The sequence below is a fragment of the Heliangelus exortis genome, chromosome Z, assembly GCF_036169615.1.
Source record: "Heliangelus exortis chromosome Z, bHelExo1.hap1, whole genome shotgun sequence".
In the NCBI taxonomy this organism is placed as follows: domain Eukaryota; kingdom Metazoa; phylum Chordata; class Aves; order Apodiformes; family Trochilidae; genus Heliangelus; species Heliangelus exortis.
This window is the reverse complement of record NC_092454.1, coordinates 52,068,461-52,090,524: the sequence shown is the minus strand read 5'-3', so window position 1 is coordinate 52,090,524 and position 22,064 is coordinate 52,068,461. Positions and strand designations below refer to the sequence as shown.

Genomic DNA, 22,064 nt, shown 5'->3' with positions numbered 1-22,064 from the left:
TTGTGGGTGCCTTGAAACAGAAGCTTTATTTGAAGGTTTGCTGTGTTATTTGTTTTCTAGAACATCTTTGTAGGTAACATTTGTTACGAACAAAGGTAGACAATAATAAAGAAAGTTTTGTAGTAGTACAATCTGAAGAAAAAAACCCCCACTCATTTATAAAGCTGGTAGACGTAGCATTCAAATGAAAATTAATTTGATACGGGAGCGTGAAGGTTGAGACAGAGTTATAAAGTAAAGCATTCAGACTATTTTCAAACTCCTGTTATGTTTAAGTACACAATAGGAATAAAGCTCTATTCTATATAGGCTGCCAATATAAAGTTGGAGCACTTCTAGATTGCAGTTATGGATGCTACTTAGAATTTTTTTAGGTTGGAAAAAACATTGATAGTAGAATAAATCAAATGAAAAACTTCAATGGACACTTCAGCAGAGATAAGAGTTTGTTTGTTTTTAAGTCCTTCTGGTCTGAGTACCTTATCAGTTAGTTACAGAACATAGTAATCTTTCCTCAACTCGTACCAAACAATTTCTGCTACATCTGTCAAAGATATTTAAAAAAAAAAACAGACCTTTTTGCTTGCGAAGTATCTTCTGGAGTTACAGCTACCACTATAGCAATTATTCTACTTCTAAGCTGATATGTATTTTCTGGAACTACCTCTTCTCTACCTACCTCAATGACTCCTGACTTGCCTTGGTTTCACAGCCAAAACACAGAGAACAGAATTGCACTGTTACCCCCCTCCACCTTCCCAGGAGGAGGTGAAGGGGAATAAGGAAGAGAGACATCAAGTTTGGAAGTTAAAACAAGAACAGGGAATGGATCATAAAATGGATCTACATAAATATTCAAATATATATACACAAACATCAATTTCAGTGGTCAGTGATATACTTGTCTGAAAGACCCTCATAGCAGAACTGGCTCAGGAAAAGGGACAAGGCTTCTTCCCAGCAACCAATGGAGTCAGATCATGCAGACCATGGGCATCTCTCCAGGACCTCCTAATTAAGGAAGGCAGCAAGGAAAAAGGGGGCAGGAAGGGACAGACTTCCTGCTTTCCTGGCTATTAATTGGGTATGGCAGGAAATGGGGGAAATACTGACCCCTCTCTGTTTTGCCCCTTGAATCCTTAGGGTCCTAAACAACACCCTCTCTATAGGTCCCTGTGTGGATACCACAAAATTAGCTGGTACCCCCTCAATCTGTAACATTTGTAATTGTAAAAAATAATTTGCTTTTGAGAGGTAAATAGGTAAATAAGTTAAATCCTCTGTAAAAATAATTTTTATGGCTATCAATAAATGGCTAGATGGATCATATGCTATGGTATGTCTCGCTAGGCTACATCTTAAGTATGTCTTAAGCATGTATGTTTAACGTGCATTCTAAGAATGTTACTGCTTTTTGTCACGAGCTCAACACAAATTGCTGAGTCTACTCTTAAAATAGGGCATTATGTAACTTGCTCATCACAGGATCTGCTCATTTGAAAAAAATACACAGTAGGCAGGGGACTAGAGAGAAAGAAATACAGATCCCTCGGACATATCTGGGCCAACAACTGATACAAGTTTGATGGCAAATTGATTGCTAGAAAGTTAAGTTTACCGAAGGTTAGAGTGTCTTGCAGATGTATAAATAGAAGCTGATGATAGTTTGGAGTCAGATATTACAAAAGGATCTTCTGTTTGTCAAGTTAAAGTTGTCTTCCTTTTAAAAGTAATCACTTAAATTGGTCTATCAGTCGTGTAATTTAAGTTGTATTAGATTATTTTAGGTAATTTTTAAAACCTACTATTCTAAAATGGAAAAAAATTAAATCCACAGGATTCCCTTTTCTCCTTCGTAGGACTTCAGTTTTGAGGAAGGTAATGCCAAGTTATAAATAGATGTTTGCAGCTGTTCCTACAAATGCGTGGGCTCCATCCCAATGGTGCTTGCATGCCTCCCAGTTGAGTAAAAATAGAAATTGCTGTGGTAGAAATATTGTTAGAAATTGTTTGGCTAGCATAAATGCTGGCAAAAGATTATTAGAAATATAGAGGTAATCTTAAGATATGGTCAAATTGGTAGACATATATCCTCAATTAGGTGTGGGATGTTTTGCACAGGGGTGGAATGGGACCAACTTGTGTGCTAGAATTAATGTTTACCATGAACTAGGATGGTGGGGGAGCTACTGGGAGGTGTTTCCACCACACTGAGAAGATCTGTGGTCATTGAAAAGGCAAGGTTTTTTTTTCCACCGTAGAACTGCATGAATGTATTTTCACTAATGAAATTAACATAGAAAATACACTGGTGCTTTCCTTTACTTGAATATCTTGGTGGTGTGACTGCCAGGAAGGTGAATGTTGATGGACTTAAAATGCCAGTTTTCTCATATAAAACAGTGTAGGAATCAGGAATACTGTTCCCTGTGGCAGGTTCTAGTTAGGTTTGAGTTGCCTCCCACTGGCTCAAAAACAGCTGGGAAGTGTAGAGAAGAAACTAGGGTTGGCTACTGTAACTCTTACTTTAAGTTGAGTAGTTTCATAACAGAAGGTGTTGCTCCTATCGTATCTTTTTTTTTTTTTTTTTTTTTTTTTTTTTCCCCTAATATATTTTTAGAGGGTCTTTGAAATAAGTTGCACAAGATGTCTCTCTGCCTTTGGAAAGTTCTATTAATTAGTAGATATTTCACAACAGAAAGTTGCAAACAAACATACTAGATAGAGGTGTAAATTTGAATACCCTCCACTAATCTGTTAGACCTTATTAAGACAGTATAAATAAGATTATCAGTTGAAGGTAAAAGGGAATTTAAAAAATGTAATTCTTGCACAAACTTAATACAGTTGCTAAGGTAATTTACTGTAGTTTGACTTCGAACAATCCATCTGCTATTTTGGACAAGGAGGAGGATGAAATTGTCTATAAAACAGTAATAAACCAAAAGATTATTTGGATCTTAATTGCATTTTACCTAGAATGTTAGTAGTCCAAACAAAAGTCCAAACACCTTTTTTTAATTTGCTTTATTGCTAGCAAATACAGAGAGACCAACTAATGATAGGAGCTGTGGAAAAAGATTTAATGCTGTTACGTTTTTGCTTTCTCTGGGTAAGAAGGATTGTCTGTCCACTGTGGTTTTTAGCTGAAAACTTTGTGTGGGCTGAAACAGTGATTTATTTCATGTTCACCAGTTCTCATACACATTGGTACAGCATTGGTGTAGCAAGTTGCATCGTTTTATCACAGATTTTTTCAGTGAAGTTCTTGGTTGTGCCTCAAGATTGTCTTTGTTAGGCATCAGCTTTCCTGCCTGTCAAGAGTTTTTCGACCAGGGGTTGATGCAGCAGACATATCTGTTGTTACACACATTTTGATACTTTTGGATGAAATAAAAATAGCAGACCGCTAAAGTTTGTGCTATGGCACTTTCTGATAAGTAAAGAAATACATAAGAAGAATATTCAGACCCCCATTCACACCATTCTCCTTATCACTGCAGTGGATGCTCAAAATTGAGATGGCAGTTAATTAGAGAAACAGGATAACTTCAGCAGAAAGAGCAGCTGTAGTATCAGTAAGGATCATGGGCTTTTTGACAAATTGTCTTTGAAGACTTTTGAAATAACTTTTTCTTGCTCTGGAGTGTTACCTAGGAACTGAAGACTGTTGGAGGGGGTGTCCACTTGCCTTACCAACCATATTGAAAAAGGGCTAGTGACAATAGTTGAGTGGCATTTGTGTTACATCTCTCCAACAATGTGATTCTTACTGAACAAGTTCTTTTGCTTGCTGAGTGTTACTACCACAAGCAGATCACACAATCACACAAGCAGACTATAGGGTAGTTTTTAAGAAAAACCTTACAGTTAATGCGTTGAATAATTCTGAAGTGTTTAATCTTCTTCCATAAGGATCTTTGTTTTTTTAATGCTATGAGGGAGTTTGTAGAAGTACACTAGGCAAAGCAAAACAGATTATACTACTGCTTACTAAGTTTGGCCTAACCTCTTAAAAATCTTAATGTTGTATCTGGTTCATCTATAGGAAAATAAAAATAGGTTTTTTAAATGGCTTCTGTATTGTACATGATAAAGCAATTGGATTTTTTTAATTGCATTTTTTCTATGTAGCCTCTTTGGCGTTCTTTTAGATCCAGTTAATTTGCATTTAAATTTGCAGTGCCTTGCTTCTAGTAGGTACCTGGGTATTCCTTTTACCTCTTGTTTTGGAACCCATAGAGCTAACACACAGCAAGCATGTTTCTACTTTGAAAGGCATGGTCAGCAGTACCTGTAACAAAAGCAGGGAGATTAACTGAGGAGATAAAAATAAATCTTATGGAACACCAAGTATTGAATTAGACAAAATGTGACCTTTTCTAGTTAAATCAAAGCATAAGTGCCTCTTTAATTTTATTTACAGTATGTATCCTGCTAAAATCTGCCATAGTTCTGCTAATTTGTGATTTCAAGTTCATTATTTACAAGATGCTTTTTTTAGTGTTTAGGAATGTGAGGGAGTTAAGTTACCATGCATGATAACACCTTTGTACATTAAAATGCACAATTAATGTTTTGCAAGAAGCCTTGTTTTCTGTGCCACTGAATGTTCTGCAGGTGACTGAGGAACTGTGAGTGGAGTCTTCCCTGAGCAGCAGTAACCACCTTCCAGAGTTCATCACTGCAGAAACAGCAATTTTTTTCCCCATGAAAATGCTTGTGAAGAGATAATTATTGATTTAATTGGTGAGGTTACCTAACAAACAAAAAATGTGGTAAACTGGTGGCTGCATCTAGATGACTAGAAAGTATGAAAATACTAAATTACATTAATAATCTCTACCTCCTTGGCTGCCAGTGTGGAAGGGGAAAAAAGTTATCTTTACTGGGACTTTTGTTATCAGTAAAGAAGGTACTGATATAGTTTTGCTGAGAAAAGTGAACATAGAATTACGTCTTGGACAAGCCAGTTCAGCCTAGGATTTCTGGGGAAGAAGAGATGATCCAAATGCAAACTCACTTTAGTAATCTGGGAGAACATTTTTATGGCTATACCTGTTTTGTAAGAAATCAGATCCACGTGAAAGCACCTTTACTGGCAAAGAGCTGAAGAACTTTCTTCACCTTTTTGAAAATCACCTAATACAATAAAATTGGGACAACAAAATTGAGGGCATTGAATCTGAAGAACTGAAGTGTTGGCAAAGTTGTAAGCAATCAAAAAGCATAACATGTCTTTCTTAGAAAGTATTTAGAATGGATTAATACAATGTCTTGATACAGTAATCTTACAGAGTTCATGACTAGCTTTTAAAAAGCTCTTTCAAGGTGCAGTCTCTTTCTCTGATATGTCAAAGCAATCTTATACCATATTACTTGCCCTGCTTTTTTTTCTATTACCACATCCAACTGCAAGATCTGCTGTCATCCCCCAACTTTTCTTCTGCAAAAACATTGTATTTGCTTAGAAACAAAATCCTTCAAATTCATCCCTCAGTGCAGTAACTGTTACCGTCAGTGATGCTAAGAAGGCGAATTGTGTTCCATTGCTTTTTCTTTCCTTCAAACTGATACCAATCCAGGCTTCATGTCACAATGTTAATCTATTCTTAATGCAGTGTATTACGATCTAACAAACATTACTAAAAAGCACTCAGATTCTCACAGCTGGTAGCAAATAGGTAGAGCAACAGTAAAAAAACCCTTATATTATCATCACATATAACACCTTCCCAGTTGAAGAATGCTAAACTGAAATTTGTCTTGAAAAGGTTCTTTTTTTCATACTACTTCATGAGCAACTGAAAACTCTAAAGATAAGACTTTCTGAGTATTTGAATATTGCAATTGTTCTTGGAAGGTGAAGCAAATTTACTGCAATTCTAACATCAACTTGTATTGATAATATTAGCTGCAACTTTAGCAACTTATGAAAGTGTCAGCTTTTTATTGATTCTTTAAAATTGAATCCAGCAACAGACACCAAGCTAATGGCATCTTTTCTTCCTCCTGTATAGTGAAGGAAAAATCAATATTTTAAATATTCTGTGATTTACTGGTAATATTTTACAGGAAACTAGATGAAGCTAGTCTTTTCTAAGTCACTTCTGTCATTTAAATCTTTCTACATAGTTCTGTTACTTAAGCCATGTTTCTAGTTAGTGGCATGCAGACTTTGACCTGAAATAAAGTTCAATGTGTTTTGTTCAGTCTGTGTGGTTTATTAATAAGGATGGATATCTGCACTCTGGTGTGTTGACTGAACTTGTCTGTACTGAATATCTTATAGATATGCAGGACCAGAGGAAGAATCATAATTCTGGAAATAGTAAAAAAGCATCTGTGCTTTTGAAACTATATTCTTGGTGGTAAAATGCACAGAGTATGGAGTTAATGATAAATGATAGCTGAAGTTAAATTCAGTACACAGGGATTTACATGCAATATCACAGCAATGTGTCACAGACTTGCACTGATCTCTTAATCCTGAGGCAAGGTTTATTATGTTTTCAAACCACAGTTTTTGAGACATGAAGGGCCTCAAGGGCAAGAGTCTCTGGTCCATTAAGTTTGCTTTGTATTATTGCAGTGGAATGAAACAGCTATAAATTCAGCCCAACTCAAACTGGCCGGAGGAGTATTCCATGTAGGACAAGGGCGAAGGAGCACAGTGTTCCCCTCTGGGGCAGAGCTGGTGCCCGGGAGGCGTGCAGAGTGGTAGTCAAGCCATCTTTTTCTCTTTTTAATACTCCAGGGGCTTGCCTGCTAAGTAAACAAACTGGAGGTCTTGAGCCGTCTGCATGTGTTGGATGTTGTGCAGAGGGAATAGGACAGCCAGTCTTTTGAGTCTGTTCTATTGAGACTTTGAGAAAGGAAACATAATGCTAGAGAACTGTGCAGTTCGTTTTCAGTGTAGATGAGGCCTAAGCTGGAGCCTGAAGGACTGAGTTATTTTTGGTATAGCATCATTCAGTGCTTCCTTATTTTCAGTGACTGTGTAAAACTTGTGAGAAACAAGTGTAAAAGAAGAGTTTTTAGCTTTTGGATGGTACAGATTGTTACTATGTACCTAGGAAGCCAGCTATGAGCTAGCTCCATATAGAGCATGTTTACACTTTCCCACTTGCTTTGTGCTCCCCAGATGTGGAGGTCTGTTTGCATCATGCTGGTGGGGTGCTGTGGAGTAAGAAAGTCTATACTGATACTATCTGAGAAATTTTTCAGGCAATGCAAAAATCTTTGGGGCAAGTTAGTCCTAAGTGATACCAAAAACTGTGCAGGAATTGTAAAAACTAGCCTGATTTGAGACAGAAAACAAGACACAGTTTACTTGATGGGCGTTTTTTGTGGTGGCTGGTTTTTTTTGGTTTGTTTGTTTGTTTTTGTCTTAGATATGCTCAAGCTGGAGAAGCATGAGAACAGTGACCTTGCATTTTTACATTGATACTGTGATATATCAGAAGAATTAGGATATAGATACCATCCAGAAAGAATATTTCATTCCTTGTTTTGATTGTTTATGTGTATACTATTTTAAAATCCAGTCTTAAAAATGCTTTATTAGTAATGTTTTGTAAATCTTTCTGTGTATGAATTACATACCTGAGGTTTTGTTTCATATTTATTTTGTATGGGGAGATTTTGGCAGTTCTTAACATCTTTACTGGCAGGTCATTACAGTGAATCACCTCTTAGGAAACCTTATTTGGTAGTCAAAAATAGTGCTTTGGTCCATCCACAAAAATAGTGGATGGTATGCATGGCAGTTGGCAAAGAAATTAATGGGATTTAAGTTTCTACAGAAGGCAGAGTCTGTCATTTGTTTTGCTGTTATAATGGTAAAGTAGAACAAAACCACTCTTGATTTCAGAAAAAAATAAATAAAAAAAATGTTTGAATCGTAAGAAACAAATTTGTTTCAGCACATTTAAATGGACTGCAAATCCAAGTTTGAGTCTTGATCTTACATTTTGGCAGTTTTTCCAGTCAGTGCCTGTTACAGTATGACAGTGCCTAGCATTATAAGTTTACATTTCTATTTACATTAGAAATAGAACACAATGCCATTGTAAATAGTAAAAAACCCTGAACATACAAAGGGAAGTATGTGGGTTCTAAACTGCAGTTACATTTTGTTTACAATGTTTACGATGAATGTGACATTTTAAGTTTAGGGGTATTACTCAGTTTCATAATGCATTATTGTATGCAGGTGTAAGTGCTCTTTTGTATGTAAGCACATGTTATGCTAAAAGAAGTTGTTTTAAATTGCAAATTCTGAACAGTTGCTGAAACTTCCTGGGAAGTGCCAGAAAACCAAGGCCCCTAATTCTGCTCTCCTATGCCTTTGCCTTAAGCTCTCTAATTACATTGTTTCACACTATTTTTTCCTGCCTCATTCAGTGAACAGGATGGGTGGTGCTGAAGAATTGAGCAGCAACTTGATATTTTAATCCTTATCATTCAGTTAGCAGCCCTGGTTTTATTTACTGCACACCATTGAAAAGTCTCTAAAGAATACATAATTATTCATTCTCTTATGGCCTTTTCTTCTAATGTGTCTGGTTGAACTGCTTTTACCCATTGAATTGTATTTTAATGTACATTTTCTGGTCAGTACCTATAACTTTACTTACCGTGCTATGCATGCACACAGCTTTCCAAAAAGTATTTTGTGTTTATTGCCTTTAATAACTTCTAGACATGTCACTAGAAACACTGGAAAGGTCAGTGTCTGTTACATACTTAACAACAGCCTTTTGTGTGGATATTCAAAGTAAACTTAAGAGTTACTGAGGATACTCACCCGCATACCTTGTATCATTCCCATAAACTACATTCTCCATGATGCTCTTCAACTTTTTTGTATCTGTCTGTCTCCTCCAGGTCAGGAAAGTTTCCCTTGTTTAAATGCAGGCAGTACTCCCTGCTGGACATGATTGCAAAGGAGACTTAGCTAATGTAGCATTCAGAATATAAATTCATGTGAGAAATGGAAAAATGTGAGGGTAGTTACACACTGGAGCAGATTTCTCACAGAGGCTGTGGAATTTCCACCTTTGTGGATGTTCAGAACTGAACTGGGTGTGGTCTTGAGTAACCTGCTATAATTAATTGGCCCTACTTTGAGCAGGTGGAACCAAAGGATCTCCAGAGGCCCCTTTCAGCCTCAGCTACTTTGTGATACGAGCAATACAAGACAGTGTTCTGTAGATAAATACATTATGCTTTTTTCTGATGGGCACAACTTTGTAGATCCTGCGGCTTTGTTTCTGCACTAAAATGCTTGTGAAATGTTTGCAATTTCCATTTGGCTAACCCAGTATCTTGTAAGTCCCATAAACCATACTTCATCATTTCTCAGAAAAATCCTGTTCTTATGCTAGTACTTTCTAGAAGATTGTAATAAATTTTAGTGATTTATAATTACCCTCTTATGTACTTCATATTTTTTAGGCTAAAGAATGTAGCATAGAAACCTTGGTAATGGATGGTGGAGAGAACTTAGTGTATTTTTGTTGCAAATCTGAATACTGTTACCAGTGCATCATAAGAATAAAAGGCAACAAGTAAAAGATGGTGCATGCAAAATCTGTATCATATTTTGTTGTAATTTAGATGCACTATTTCTTTCTGTCTGCTAGTGGTGGGATGGGAGGATTGCAGTTCTTGTCTTAAAAGGCCACTTCCAAGTAAAATAATTATTATTCCTAATACAGTTTTAACTTTTCTCTTACAGAAGGAGTTGAGCCTTCCAAGAAGAGGAAGTTTGTGAGTACATTAAGTTTTTTTCTTTTATGCTCACAGTATGGTATGTAGTTCTGGCAGTTTTTGAGTAGGCAAGTCTCAGCACAGTTAAAATAAAAGTTACGTGTGGCAGTTGACCTGCCTTAATATACTTACAAAGTAATTAAGATTGTAAATGAAAACATGTAGATTGTGCAGGGATCTTGTTATGGCCATGATCTTCTAGAGGAGCTGTTGCAAGGGATTTCCAAAGTGACAAAAAGCTCTTATTTTGACAGTTCTGGTTTGTACTGAAGATTTCTCTTCTTAAAAATCAAGGAAGATACTCGGTTTCTTCATTAATGATATAAATGAAACTTGACATGTAAATGAAACCTTTTCCTTTCAAAATGTTATGATCAGACCTGTGGATGAAAGGAACAAAGAATAGATGAGTTCTACTAAATGTATAGTGTAAATTATTGTTTTTATTGGTGGAAGGAAACAGAGCATTCTTGTACAAATTGTTACTGAGTTAAAAGAATGTGAACTCAGATATTGTGTTTGAGTTGTGTTTTCTGAACCTTGACTTTGTTTTTCTAGTGTTATTGAGCTGGATGGTTTTAAAGTATTTTTATTTATATCTGTTTTATTTCTTGTACTTTATTAATAAATTATTGAGAAGATATTGAGGTAAGATCATAGCAAGATGTCTTAAGAAACAAATTCTGTTTACTTACTACTTTGTTTCAGAAAATACATTTAGGACTATATGGATACCACTGTACTTGGCTAGGTTTGTGTTAATGTGACAACATGTTGTGAAAAAAAACCCAAGTCCTTGCACAGAAGGTCGGGTATTCAGGTATTATTTATTTGTTTTTTTGTTTATATCTATTTGATTTCAACTTGATGGTGCTTTGCAACTTCTTGTAAGTTTAGGTATGCGAATGAATGAAACTGGGGAAGTTTGAATGAATGAGTAAAGCTGGGTAAATGCAGTTGAGTGCTGTGTTCTGACTTGTTTGGCATTGTCAGAAGTCTGTACTTTGTAGGACATCTACTGAGTTGTAAAAGACTTTGTTGCTTTAGGTTCTGACACATGAAAAGTCTTATACTAAATAATAAACAAGTCCATTATTTAAGAAAAGTCAAGACACCGTAAAACTAATTCTACATCAGTTTTTTGATTATTGAAATGATAGACAGAATAAACAGTTAAGGAAAATTATTTATGGTGCCTTCTTTTGGTGCCCTTGGTGCTTTATGTTAACGAGAAGCTGTTGTGTGGGCTAAAGACTACCTGTGTTCTAGTTAATGGCTAAACTTCTGTTGACTTCAGCCAGAGCAGCAAGTTGCTCTTGCTGGGTTTTTTTTGGTCTGTAGACATGACCTTGCTTACTCTTGCTATGGTATTTGACATTGAACATTATTAGGTATTGTTACTTAAGTTTGAAAAATGGCTGCAAAGCAGTCACCTCAGTTACATTAATATACATATTTTAAAGGTGATCACCAAGATGTAAGTGCACATTCTGTAATGTTGCAGAGACTTTATTATAAAATATAGTAAAGCAATAGCCCCCTGTCAGCATAATCATATTTAATTATTAAAGTGCTTATAATTCTGCAGGTAGTGTTTTAAAATATCTTTAATACTACCATCACTTTTAGCATGGCTCTGTGCTGAGAATAGCAAGGGCTGTAGCATCAGGGGTTGTGTATGTGAGCCATACTCGCTGCTCTATTTGTGTATTAAATGCATGCTGGCAGGAAGACTGACTTTAACAATGTGAGAGGTCCTATGTTTTTTTTGTTGCCATAAATGTCTAGATATTGTGAGTGGCTCCAGGTAGGCATGCAATTTTTTTTATTCAGGAACTTCAGTGCCAATGGCATGCCAAGGACACAACTTCAAGCCTGACAGGGAGAGCTGGTTCAGAGGCGGTCAAGTAGAGAAGCTTGGAAAGTGAGAGTTGTGTTGATGAATGACTAATACTGATTTCCACACACTCATCCAGCCTTTACCTCCTCTTCTTTGTAATGATCCCTTACTCTTTATATGATACAGTCAGAGGAGGAAATAAAAGAGAGATGCATGAGGGAAGGTGTTTTGCTTATGATTCACCATGTCTATGTTTCAAAGAGCTAGCATTTAAGCTTTTTTTTTTTTTTATCTGTTGCATTATTTTTTAACCCATTTCAGACTGGCTACCGGTCTGAACAACAGAGTTGTTTTCCACATATATAAGTAAAAAATACATTTTCTGAGACAAGGAGGGTGCTGATTATGAGTCTCAGTGTGGTGGAATATGGTATATAAAATGTAGCTACATGGAAAAGTGTCTATTTGAAACATACTGAGCCATATACAATCTGAAAAGAACTGGTATTTGACTAATGTAGAGTACCAGCCTTTCCATACCTATTCTGCAGAACCAGCTGGAGAGATTATGGACGTGTTTAGTTACATGCTTATTTCGATGCCAGAATTGCTACTTGGGTTTCTTTTCTTAAGTTGATCAGATAGGCAGTAAAAGAGGGTGATGCTGACATACTGTCAGCAAAACCATAAGCAGAGGAGTCTACTTATGCAGTAGCTATTATTCTGAGTTCATTAGCTGTGGCATCCATTCCAGTACATTGTTCTGCTTGCTGCAACCAGCAATGCTTGTTTACTTGTTGCACCTCATTTGCCAGGGGTACCCTGATTGTGGCACTGTGCATATACCTTCCTGACGTGTGTGGAGTTAATCCACCTAGCAAACCTTTTGATCTAGCTCTGTGGCTGTCAAACCTACAATCCTAACTCGCTGCAATTAAAAAACGTGCCCTTTGTTTTCACTGATCTGCTTATGTTGCCCCTCAATATATGTTGTGGGTTAACCAGATGAGTTCCCATCACTGATGTTAAGGCATCAATGCCTTTACCCTCTTGTTTCCTTGCCATATGCACAGAGCATAGCAAAATGAGAGACATAGAAAAGGCTCAAAGATTATGGCATAAAAATCACCCTCAGCTTTAAGTAGATACATTCCTGTTTAAAATGCCCTTCTCCTGAAAATGAATTAACAGCCGGCTTGTAAAATTTGAAAGAAAGCCTTTAGAAACAGTAATACTTGAAGTAAGCATGTAAGCAGAGGAGGTGCCTCTTGAGTTAAAGCACCTGCCCTAGAAGCAAAACACTTGACTTTTCCAGACTGAATTGGTTTTCTTTTTTTCTTTTGATAATTTTTCAGTTTCAGTTTAATTCAGAGCTAGACAGCTTCTGTGTATTTCCTTTTGCTGCATCTGTCCCCTCGACATTACTAAAGCTAATTTCAGTAATTATAAAATACGGACTCTAGTTCAGTAGCAGCAATTATATAATCAAGTTACACCTGTGGAAATGTCAAAGTTGGTCAGAGACTTTCCATAAAATTAATTTATGCATTACAGTGAAGCAGCTGATATCTTTGGAAAACAGCAACATAGGAATGTGACCAGCCAAGATTTTAAGGGAAACGCTGGTTAAAACCACTGCTTGCTTGGGAGCTTAATTAAATGTTTCAGGAAAGTTAATAAAGGGTTTCTAAGAAAGTTTTTATTAATGACAGAAATGGACTGTGAGTTAATTCAGGGAATGAGCAAGAATGAGGAATAGGGTGGAATGGAATTATGAAATCATGACAACTATACTTTAAAAAAACAAACCCATAACTTCTGAGGCCAGGGTTATGTAGGTGGGCAAAACTGGAATTTGATCGACGGTTTCTGTGTGCCTGTATATGTATGGTTACAGATACATATATCTGTAAAAATTTTCTGTGTATTTGGTGACCTATGAGGAGGAAAAGTGTTTAGATCAGATACCAGAGTACCCAAAGGAAACTTCAGAAGTGAAATACAGTGATTGCACAAGCCTGACCCTGTTCCAAGATCTGCCTCTGAGTTTTATTGGCCTAAGTATGTAGGCTTCTTTGTGTCTTGAAGGACACAACCGTAGAAGATAGAAGGAAGTGAATTTTGAGTAATTGTGAAGAATTGAAATATAACATGAAGCCTCCAAACATCCCATAATATGTACAAAAGATTGCTGCTTCCCCTGTCTTATATTTATTTATAGATACAGATGTATATGGATATAATATCTAGTATCTAATATCTATCCAGATCAATAGCTATCTGTACAGATATTAGAAGGGTTGGACCAGATGATCTTTGAGAACCCTTCCAAATCTAACATCCTATGATTCTATTTCAGGGTCTGTGTGTATGCACACTTTTTTGCAGAAGGGCACTATTGTGATGAAAGTGCTTATGTCATATGTAAGTTGAAAATCTCAGATATTCAAAATTGATTTATTATAGCTGAAGAGAGAAACTTCATTGTGAAGTTTCTGTGAAACTATTTCCTGTGAAACAGTGTTTAGTTTTGAAAAATATTAGCTAAATGATTTTAGGTCACTATAAATAATACTAGATTTTGGACAAAGATATTTTCCATGGTAATTATAAAATCTATTAATGCAGGATTGAGATACTCAAGTTCTGAAAATTTGTATTCCTAATTAAAATAAAAAGTCCCCATCTATCTGTTGATGAAATCTATCTATTTATGAGAAGATCCTATACTTTGGATCTGTGAAAGTAGAATCAACTATTTTTTCTTCCATTTAATTTTCTTTTCCTCTTTACACCTTCATTTTCTTCAATTTCATCTCAATTTAAAGCTGAAACTCTGCTTTGAATTTTCAAAGTATTGGGTCCAATATATTCATCTTGTACCTTTGTAATGAAAGACAATGTGCTGATCATGAGAAGAAAACTAGTAACTTTTTCATCTTAAAATTATTTGGAAGATGACAGGTATTTTAAATTTGGGAAGGGCAGTAGATTATTACTGTTGCCTAGTAATGAATCTCTCAATTCTACTGTGAGGTGGTTTCTGCTCAGAATACTATCTATAGGCCATGTTTGCTTCTTAAGATGCATATACTTTAGTGTTTAGTGTTAGTAGCCCTATTCCTATATGCACAACTGTGTTAAATGAGAACGTGCTCATTTATCTGGTTTTCTCCTTGGTAGCACTATACTGTAGTTTGGTGTATTGTATGGTGCTCAGTAGCATACTTCTATCTTTTTGACAAACAAGGTAGATTTTAGTCTTTAAATTTCAGGGGTTTTCTACTGCTGTCATTGAGAGTAATTTTTTTTCCCCCCTCTCATCTAATTTTGTGATGTTTTCCTTGTCCTTTGGGTGGATATAAAAATCTTATCTCCCTTTTATACATCTGTTTTGCTGTTTCAATCAGCATGTTTTGTCACAACAACACACCAGGACTGTGTTGTTCTAAGATGTACATAACTTTCTACATGCTTAACATTCTATTTGTCATTAAAGGACATTAAAGGAATTGTATGCAACAGCTTTGTCATCCTCAATATTTATCATTTCTTCAGTGTTTCATCTTTGAGTTTCAAGCAATGGCTTTAAATTTTATTTCCTTATCAGTGATGAGAATGCTGAATAATATCAAGCCAGATGATAAAATGTTACAAACTTATAAAAAAAATCTCCTTGGTACAAAGGACGTTACTCTACTGACTGCTTTTTTTAGTTCTGTTAATGAGCTGTAAATATATTTAATATGTTTTATTGGGCTTCTGATGCACATTCTGAAGAAGGAAATCAATTACTTTACAAAGTCTACATGGCAGGGCAGATAGTTGTGTTTAATTTGCAGCATTCTCATTGCATCTCTTAGGTTCTTTGTCACTGGCAGCGATAAACTGGGTTTTGGAAAATTTTTTTGCAAGCTTTAGGAACCAACAGTTACTGCAGCATGGATGTTTTTCCTCACAATCTTGCTTACTTCAGCCTCCATAAATTTTACACAACTCTGCTGTCTATTGTCTCTTGTTTCCTTGTTTTATAGTTGTGTTGGGCTAATGGAAGGAGTAATGGCATATGCAGTGTGCTACTGTAGCCTTGTTGCCATCTTCCTGTTTTCAGTGCAGGGTCTTCTGCAGATTAGTCCTTTGTGCTGTGGAGATCACAGGCCTCATTTTGATGTAAACATCACATCCCTTGATATTTTATTGCTCTTATTTTCTTGGCTATCAGTATATACCATTCTATTTAAACTTGCTCTGTTGTGTCTTATGCTTTCACATGTGCCTTTGCATCCCTACCTTATTCGTACTGGTACTAATGCTATTAAATATCACTTCAAATTGTCTCTTGGCTCATGTTTCACTAGTAAATGTGTGGGTTTTGCACAGTGATGTCCTCTCCTTATGATTTGTCACACCAGATATTAGAGAAAGGAATGGTCTGTCTAAATGTAATTAATCATGTCCCTTTTCAGCAAAAAATGTGTATTCTGCTTGAGGATATTTTAACGCTTGTGAAACCTTGTGCTGGCAAATTCATGCTCATGTGATTGTGTGTGTGCATGCTGTCCTGGTTTGGGCCAGGATAGAGCAAATTTTCTGTCTTGTAATTCTGCTTTCAGCTAAGACTGTCATGAGTATCTGTACCTGCTGAAATTAACAGCAAGTTTCTCAGTGTCTGCTTCTAGGACTGATAAAGCTCAATGTTCAGAGTTACAGCTGGAGAATTGTTTGCAGGACCAAGGCTGCTGCTTGGATCTGAGGAATACTCTGGAAAGAGAAAAGGAGTAAAGGGGTCACACCTGCAACCCTCCTTTAGGGAACAGCAGACAAGATAAATGAAAAAATTGATCAGAATATTCCATCCCATACATGTCATACTCAGTATGAATTTGAGGGATCATGAGGGTCAAGACCCTTCAGCCTTTGCCTTCACCCGTCTTTGCCCTTCTTCTCCTGTTCCTGTTTGTTTTGTCATCCTGGGAGGATTCCATCCATTCATATGCCTATGGTCCTGATCCCTGCCAGCCTGAATCTGTGTGTTCCTGCCTCCAGCTCCCGACTGCTGCTGACCCCAGGAATCCAGCCTGGGCTTTCCCAGGGCTGCCCTGGAGCCTCTGTGGTGACCTGAGAGTTATTGGGGGAGGGAGGAACGTGGTATCATTTTTCTGTATATTTGTATATATTTAATAATTTTCCCATTTCATCATTACTATTTCTTTAAAGATATGTAGATTTTCATATCAGTTTCCAACCCATAAGAGTCTCTCCCTTATTCTCTCTCCTTTCTTTTATCAGGGAGGGGAGGGGGATTAATAGAGAGCATCTGTCATTTGGTTAATTGCCGTCCTAGCATTAAACAGTGACAATGCACAAAATCCTTATGTACATGTACAAGAAAAGTCAGGTAGTACTGGCTTTTTTGTGCATTCTAAAAATGTTCTTTGTTGTGTTAATGGGACATTTGTTCATACAACATTGTCTATTATATGCTTTAATCACATATATTTGTTTACAAGGCCCAGAACATCACAAAATCTCCTGAAATGACACAGCTACCTGAAGGATCAATGAAAGTGAGACTTTCAGGTTTTATTTGTGTAACATGATATCTACTGTTGTTCTGTGGTGTCTAAATAATGCAAATTATCACCTGGCCCATGCTTGGCCAGGTACTGTGCTTCTTAACAGTATGCTGAGTGCACTATGGCCTGCTAGAATTTTGTTTTGGCTGCTTAGGCAAGGACAGAACAGGGTCAAGGATGAAAGGATGGAAAATAATGTTGAGTACTTCTTTATAAATATTGTGATTGAGTTAAGTCAGAGGAGAAGAGCAAAATGAAATCAGCCTTTAGGGTGAACCTGTGGTCCTGTAGGAATGTTGCAGAATTTCAGGATAGGGAAATCACATGCTTCTTGGAGGGAGTAAAGAAAATGAAGTAGATGGCTGCCTCCATGCCTTGCCTAAATTAAAAAAATGGAGTAGAGTAGTTTAGATAAATTTCAAATATTTAAAATATGTGTATATATGCGTAAATAATTTTTTTACAACCCATAAGCTTCAATGCGAATGTCTGGGGGCCAGATCTCATGTCTAATGGATTGCTGACATTGTGAAGCAGGTGCAAAGATACTAATATAATTGAATATCTACAAAGAAAAAGCATTAAAAAAGATGTTACGAGTTCACTACTGAAAAGTAAACCTGACAAAATGAAGAAAAAAAGTGATGGAATGGCAAGTTGGCTACCCTGTTGTCCTTGAGTGCTCTTCCCATGTGACACTCCACACAGTCCCCTGAGCAGCCTTTTCAGCTCATGGCCTTTTTACCTGAACTGCTCTCTTGATTCTTTCCTTTTATCCTGCATTTACCTTTTGAACTGTCAGTTTGTGGTGTTCACAGTTTTCCTGTGTGATAGAAGCAATTGGAGAAGGAAACTACTTGGGGAATTTTATTGTCTGGAAATGTGAGCTGCTTAGGCAAAGGAGTAGCGCTCTCTGAGCAGCAGGTTGGGGTGCAAAGAACACAAACTTAATTTGTGACTCCAGCAATTACAGGATTAAATTGAGTTTCAGTGACAAATGTGATAGATGCATGTTGAATAACAATACTTAGGAAAGATACTTACTGTAAGTATTACTAAATTAGCATTGCCTGTGTCCTCTCTTTTGTTCTGTGAAGTTGCATTGTGAGTGAATAAAATTATTTCTGTTTGATATTCGCTCTAATCAAACTTGTAAGGCATACGCAAAAAGAACAAATGACCATCTAATGACCTGTTTTATTTTGCTGCCTCAGAAAGTATGTACCCAGTGAGAAAACTAGCAGAACACCGTAGGTAATCACTGCTAGTGAGCACAGATTGGATTTCAAATACTGAACCTTGAAAATCTGACATACTGAAACAGATTTTTATTCATTGTTTGCTTTATCCCAGTGGCATTAATTTTAGGAAGCCTACTTTCTTCAGTTATGGAAAATTCGAAGTTTGTCAAAAATAATTGTTTGTCACAAAGGAGCTGTAATGTCCTCGTGAATTGCATGAACCAGGCTTCCCAGTGCTGTATTGATTAATTGATTTTTTTGGGACTGATGCTACAGAGATTTGAATAATCTCTTAATCTACAGAAAGCTTTCTGAGGATGTGCAATTTCTAGCTTGCACACATTTAGCCTCTATAGGATTGGGGTCATGGAAGGGCTCTGGAGAGATTACATGATTATTTGATCAACCTGTGCTCTGCTTTAAGAATTCTAATGATAGTCTTTTTTTTTCTTTTCTTTTCTTTTCCTTTTTTTTTTTTTTTTTTTTTTTTTTTTTTTTTTTTTGGTGTGGATTAAAGGTGAGGTATGTCATACACATATATATTTGGTTTTATTTAAGGAAAGAATCACTTTGGTTTCTCCACACTATATTTTTTCCTCTGGTAGCAATAATTCCATGTTATTTTAATTAAATGCTTTCAGGTAAAAGAGACAGTTGCTGTATTGCAGTGCTCTGCCTGTCTTATGGCAGGCATTTGGGCATTACAGCTTTTCCCCTTGAAATTTTCAGTATTATTGCTATTCCATTAATATGTATGGAGTATGGAGTGACTTCCTAGAGATGTAAGGATCATGAAATCCCAATGAGCCACTTCTGTTTTGTTGTAGAGGAGAGGTAAATCTTTTTTCCCCACCCTCTTTCCTATGAAATGCAAATTTGAATGTGTTCTATTACTGTCAGTATTCTAAGTCAGTACTGTTGCTTAGAAGTATATTAATTTATTTGTTATTTGCTATTTCTCTGTTATTTAGCTGGGCTACCACACTGTTACGTGTCTTGGCATAAATAATTTGGGAAATTCCTGTTTATGCAGAATGGTTCAGGATCTTCTTAGGAGCACAGTGAAACTGCTGCCATATGCTGGTTTCCCCCCGAACTGCAATTCAGAATTTTGAATCTAGTTGCTGCATAGCTTGGGATAAAAATACTGAAAAGACCACTTGGAAAAGTAGCTGTGTAGATACTTTAAAAATTAGCATCTTAGTTTGCAGTAGATCCTGAGTTGTTTAACTTTCCTATTGACCTGTGAGGATGCAAAGCCATCACATGCTGGAGACAGTGCTGCTAAATAAAAATACATACATACAAATCAATACAGAGGCATGTTGTATATCTGGATATATATACACAAATGTATGTATACACACATACACACTTCTTGGTTACAAACCTATACCTCTCGTGTTGACTTTCACAGATGAATATTGCTAGTAATTGTGACACAAGTGCATTTCATGTAGGGATTACTTCATTTGGGGTCTGATTGCAGTTCAGAACTACTAATCACAAGTTCCTTGTCTGATAGACCCTCTGAGAGAATGCACACTGGATAGATGGCTGTGTGAGTTCTTCAAAACTGTCAAATAAAAGTTTGAACTTTTCTTTCTAAGCATAAGAAGACAGCAACTTGACTTACACAGAAAATGTGGACAAAAGCATTTCTTTATATAATTGTGGCTTTAAAGATATTCTTAGGCTTTTCAGTCACTCATGGAATTACAGACTGCAGTATGAAGGCTTCATTGAACAAAATTAATTCCATCTATAAGGTGTACTCATGTTTGTCCTCATGAAGAATAAGAGACTAGAGACCAAATGGTAGCTGTGTGCAGGGATGATGAAGGTGCCATGATTTCTATTTTCAAAACAATTTTGTAAGAGTTTTACAATATAATAATTGGAAAAATAAGTTGAGATAAAATTTACTAAATACAAGAATCTATTAAATAAATTGAGAAATCGTTTACCCCTTGATAGAATTTGAAGTTTGTTTAAAAAGTGTTAGTAAAATCAGGCCTTTTCCCTGCTTATTGTCTCCAAAGCATGGTATACAGCTGAATCTCATACCATGAGGGACAGTTCAGCTATTCTTTAGTTTTGTGTTCACTGGAATCTGATAACTTGTTAAAGTCAAGGCACTTTTTGTGTGTGTTACAATTTCAAAACAAAATCCCTGTTTGAAAAATGGAAAAATGAATGCCATATGTCTTCATAAGCATTGATAAACAATCTGTATTTGGTGAAAATGCAAAAATACCTGAGCTGGTGTGCAAAGCAGGTTAGCTGATAGGAATTCAGATAAAATGATGTTTGGTTTAAGGACATTTACAGAAAAAAGTAGTCACTTTTGTCACTGTTCTTTGAGACTTGGTTAGTTACTCTTCATTATCAGTAAAGTGCTCAAAATTTAGCCTGCTGAACATTATGTAAGGCTTTCATGGAAGTGTACACGTGCGGTGTGCTCACATTCACTATACTCACCTGCTGAACTGTCTCTGTCAGAAACAGGACTTTTCAGTGCCTTAAGAAATCACATTGACAAAAGAGATTTTATCAGAGGAATTCTAAATGAACGGAATGAGTTTGGTTTGAGCAGCTCTAAGCAGTGGCAGTGAGGAGCTTCCTGTTCTCGGCAGCCAGGGGAGAGCCGAGGGCCTGTGACTGTAGTTCACATTCTGCTTCTCTTACTGAAGTTCTGTTCCTTAACTGTTGTTTCCAGAGTCAGCCCTGACAAATCCTGTGGCCATGGACAGTTTCACCTTGCATTGTTTCAGTGCCAGAGCTGTTTGGCTGTTAGACAGCTGAGTCTTTTGCTATTTTTTCAAGTTTGTGAGTATCTTAAAAAAATTGACGTTTTGCAGTGTTCTAAGAAAAATGTCAAGAGCGTACTTTGGAAGTACCAATCTCCTTACTCATCTATGTGCCCTTGCAAATCTGTGAATCCACCCACTGTGGTTTCTCATCTTGAATTTAACCCATTACATACTGTCCTTTTGGAACGTATGAGAATTTAGAACTTTTTTAGGAGGACTGCTTATAGCATGTTTTGCTTATCAATGCTTGCTGAGGCTTCCAGATGTCTGCTATATTTTAGAAATCGAAATGCATAGTTCTTTGCATCCTTCAGTTTTATGCTTTCAGTATCTCTAAATGAAGGCTCCAGGTAATACATTACTTAAATTTAAAATATACTTTCCAATAGAAATATGTGGAAGAAAAAAAAAAAGAGAATTTAATAGTTATTTTCTCCTATATGGGTGAAAGAGCAACTAAGTATACCGAATTCTATTCAGAAATTTCTGTAACAAGAATATTACCTTTGGTCTCTGAAACCCACAGCTTTGTACCTGTGAACTTATTAATTTCTCCCAAAAATTAATTCCAGGGAGCCAAAACACAGCAGCTTCATTTGATCCTGTGCTTATTAGACTGTAGAAGTTTTCCATGCCCAGGGCAGTGCTAGGACTCTGGCAAAAAAAAAAAAAAAAAATCTTGTGGTTGACATTGTACTGTGCAAGAAGTACAAATTAAGAATAGCACAGTAATACTATACAAGTGAGATAATATAGTCTAGCTCTTAAATTACTAAAAGTACTTGCACAGTGCCTTTGCTTTTTGTGGTGTTTCATAGAA

At 36.4% G+C, this 22,064-nt stretch overlaps 1 protein-coding gene and 1 long non-coding RNA gene across 12 annotated transcripts in view; one reads left to right on the top strand and one right to left on the bottom strand.

The window, feature by feature from the left end:
• Window positions 1–22,064, top strand: part of MAST4 (microtubule associated serine/threonine kinase family member 4) — a 275,542-nt gene that overhangs the window by 120,716 nt on the left and 132,762 nt on the right. For all 11 annotated transcript variants that reach the window (XM_071730329.1, XM_071730328.1, XM_071730326.1 and 8 more), the window contains one exon: window positions 9,743–9,774. In XM_071730329.1, the coding sequence (XP_071586430.1) occupies window positions 9,743–9,774 (32 nt within the window). The remainder of the gene's footprint in view (window positions 1–9,742; window positions 9,775–22,064) is intronic.
• LOC139789498 (uncharacterized) lies at window positions 3,852–21,045 on the bottom strand. Its single transcript, XR_011723185.1, has 3 exons — window positions 20,913–21,045; window positions 8,810–8,932; window positions 3,852–4,294 (listed from the first exon to the last, which is right to left on the bottom strand). It is a non-coding gene; the product is annotated as an uncharacterized lncRNA (long non-coding RNA).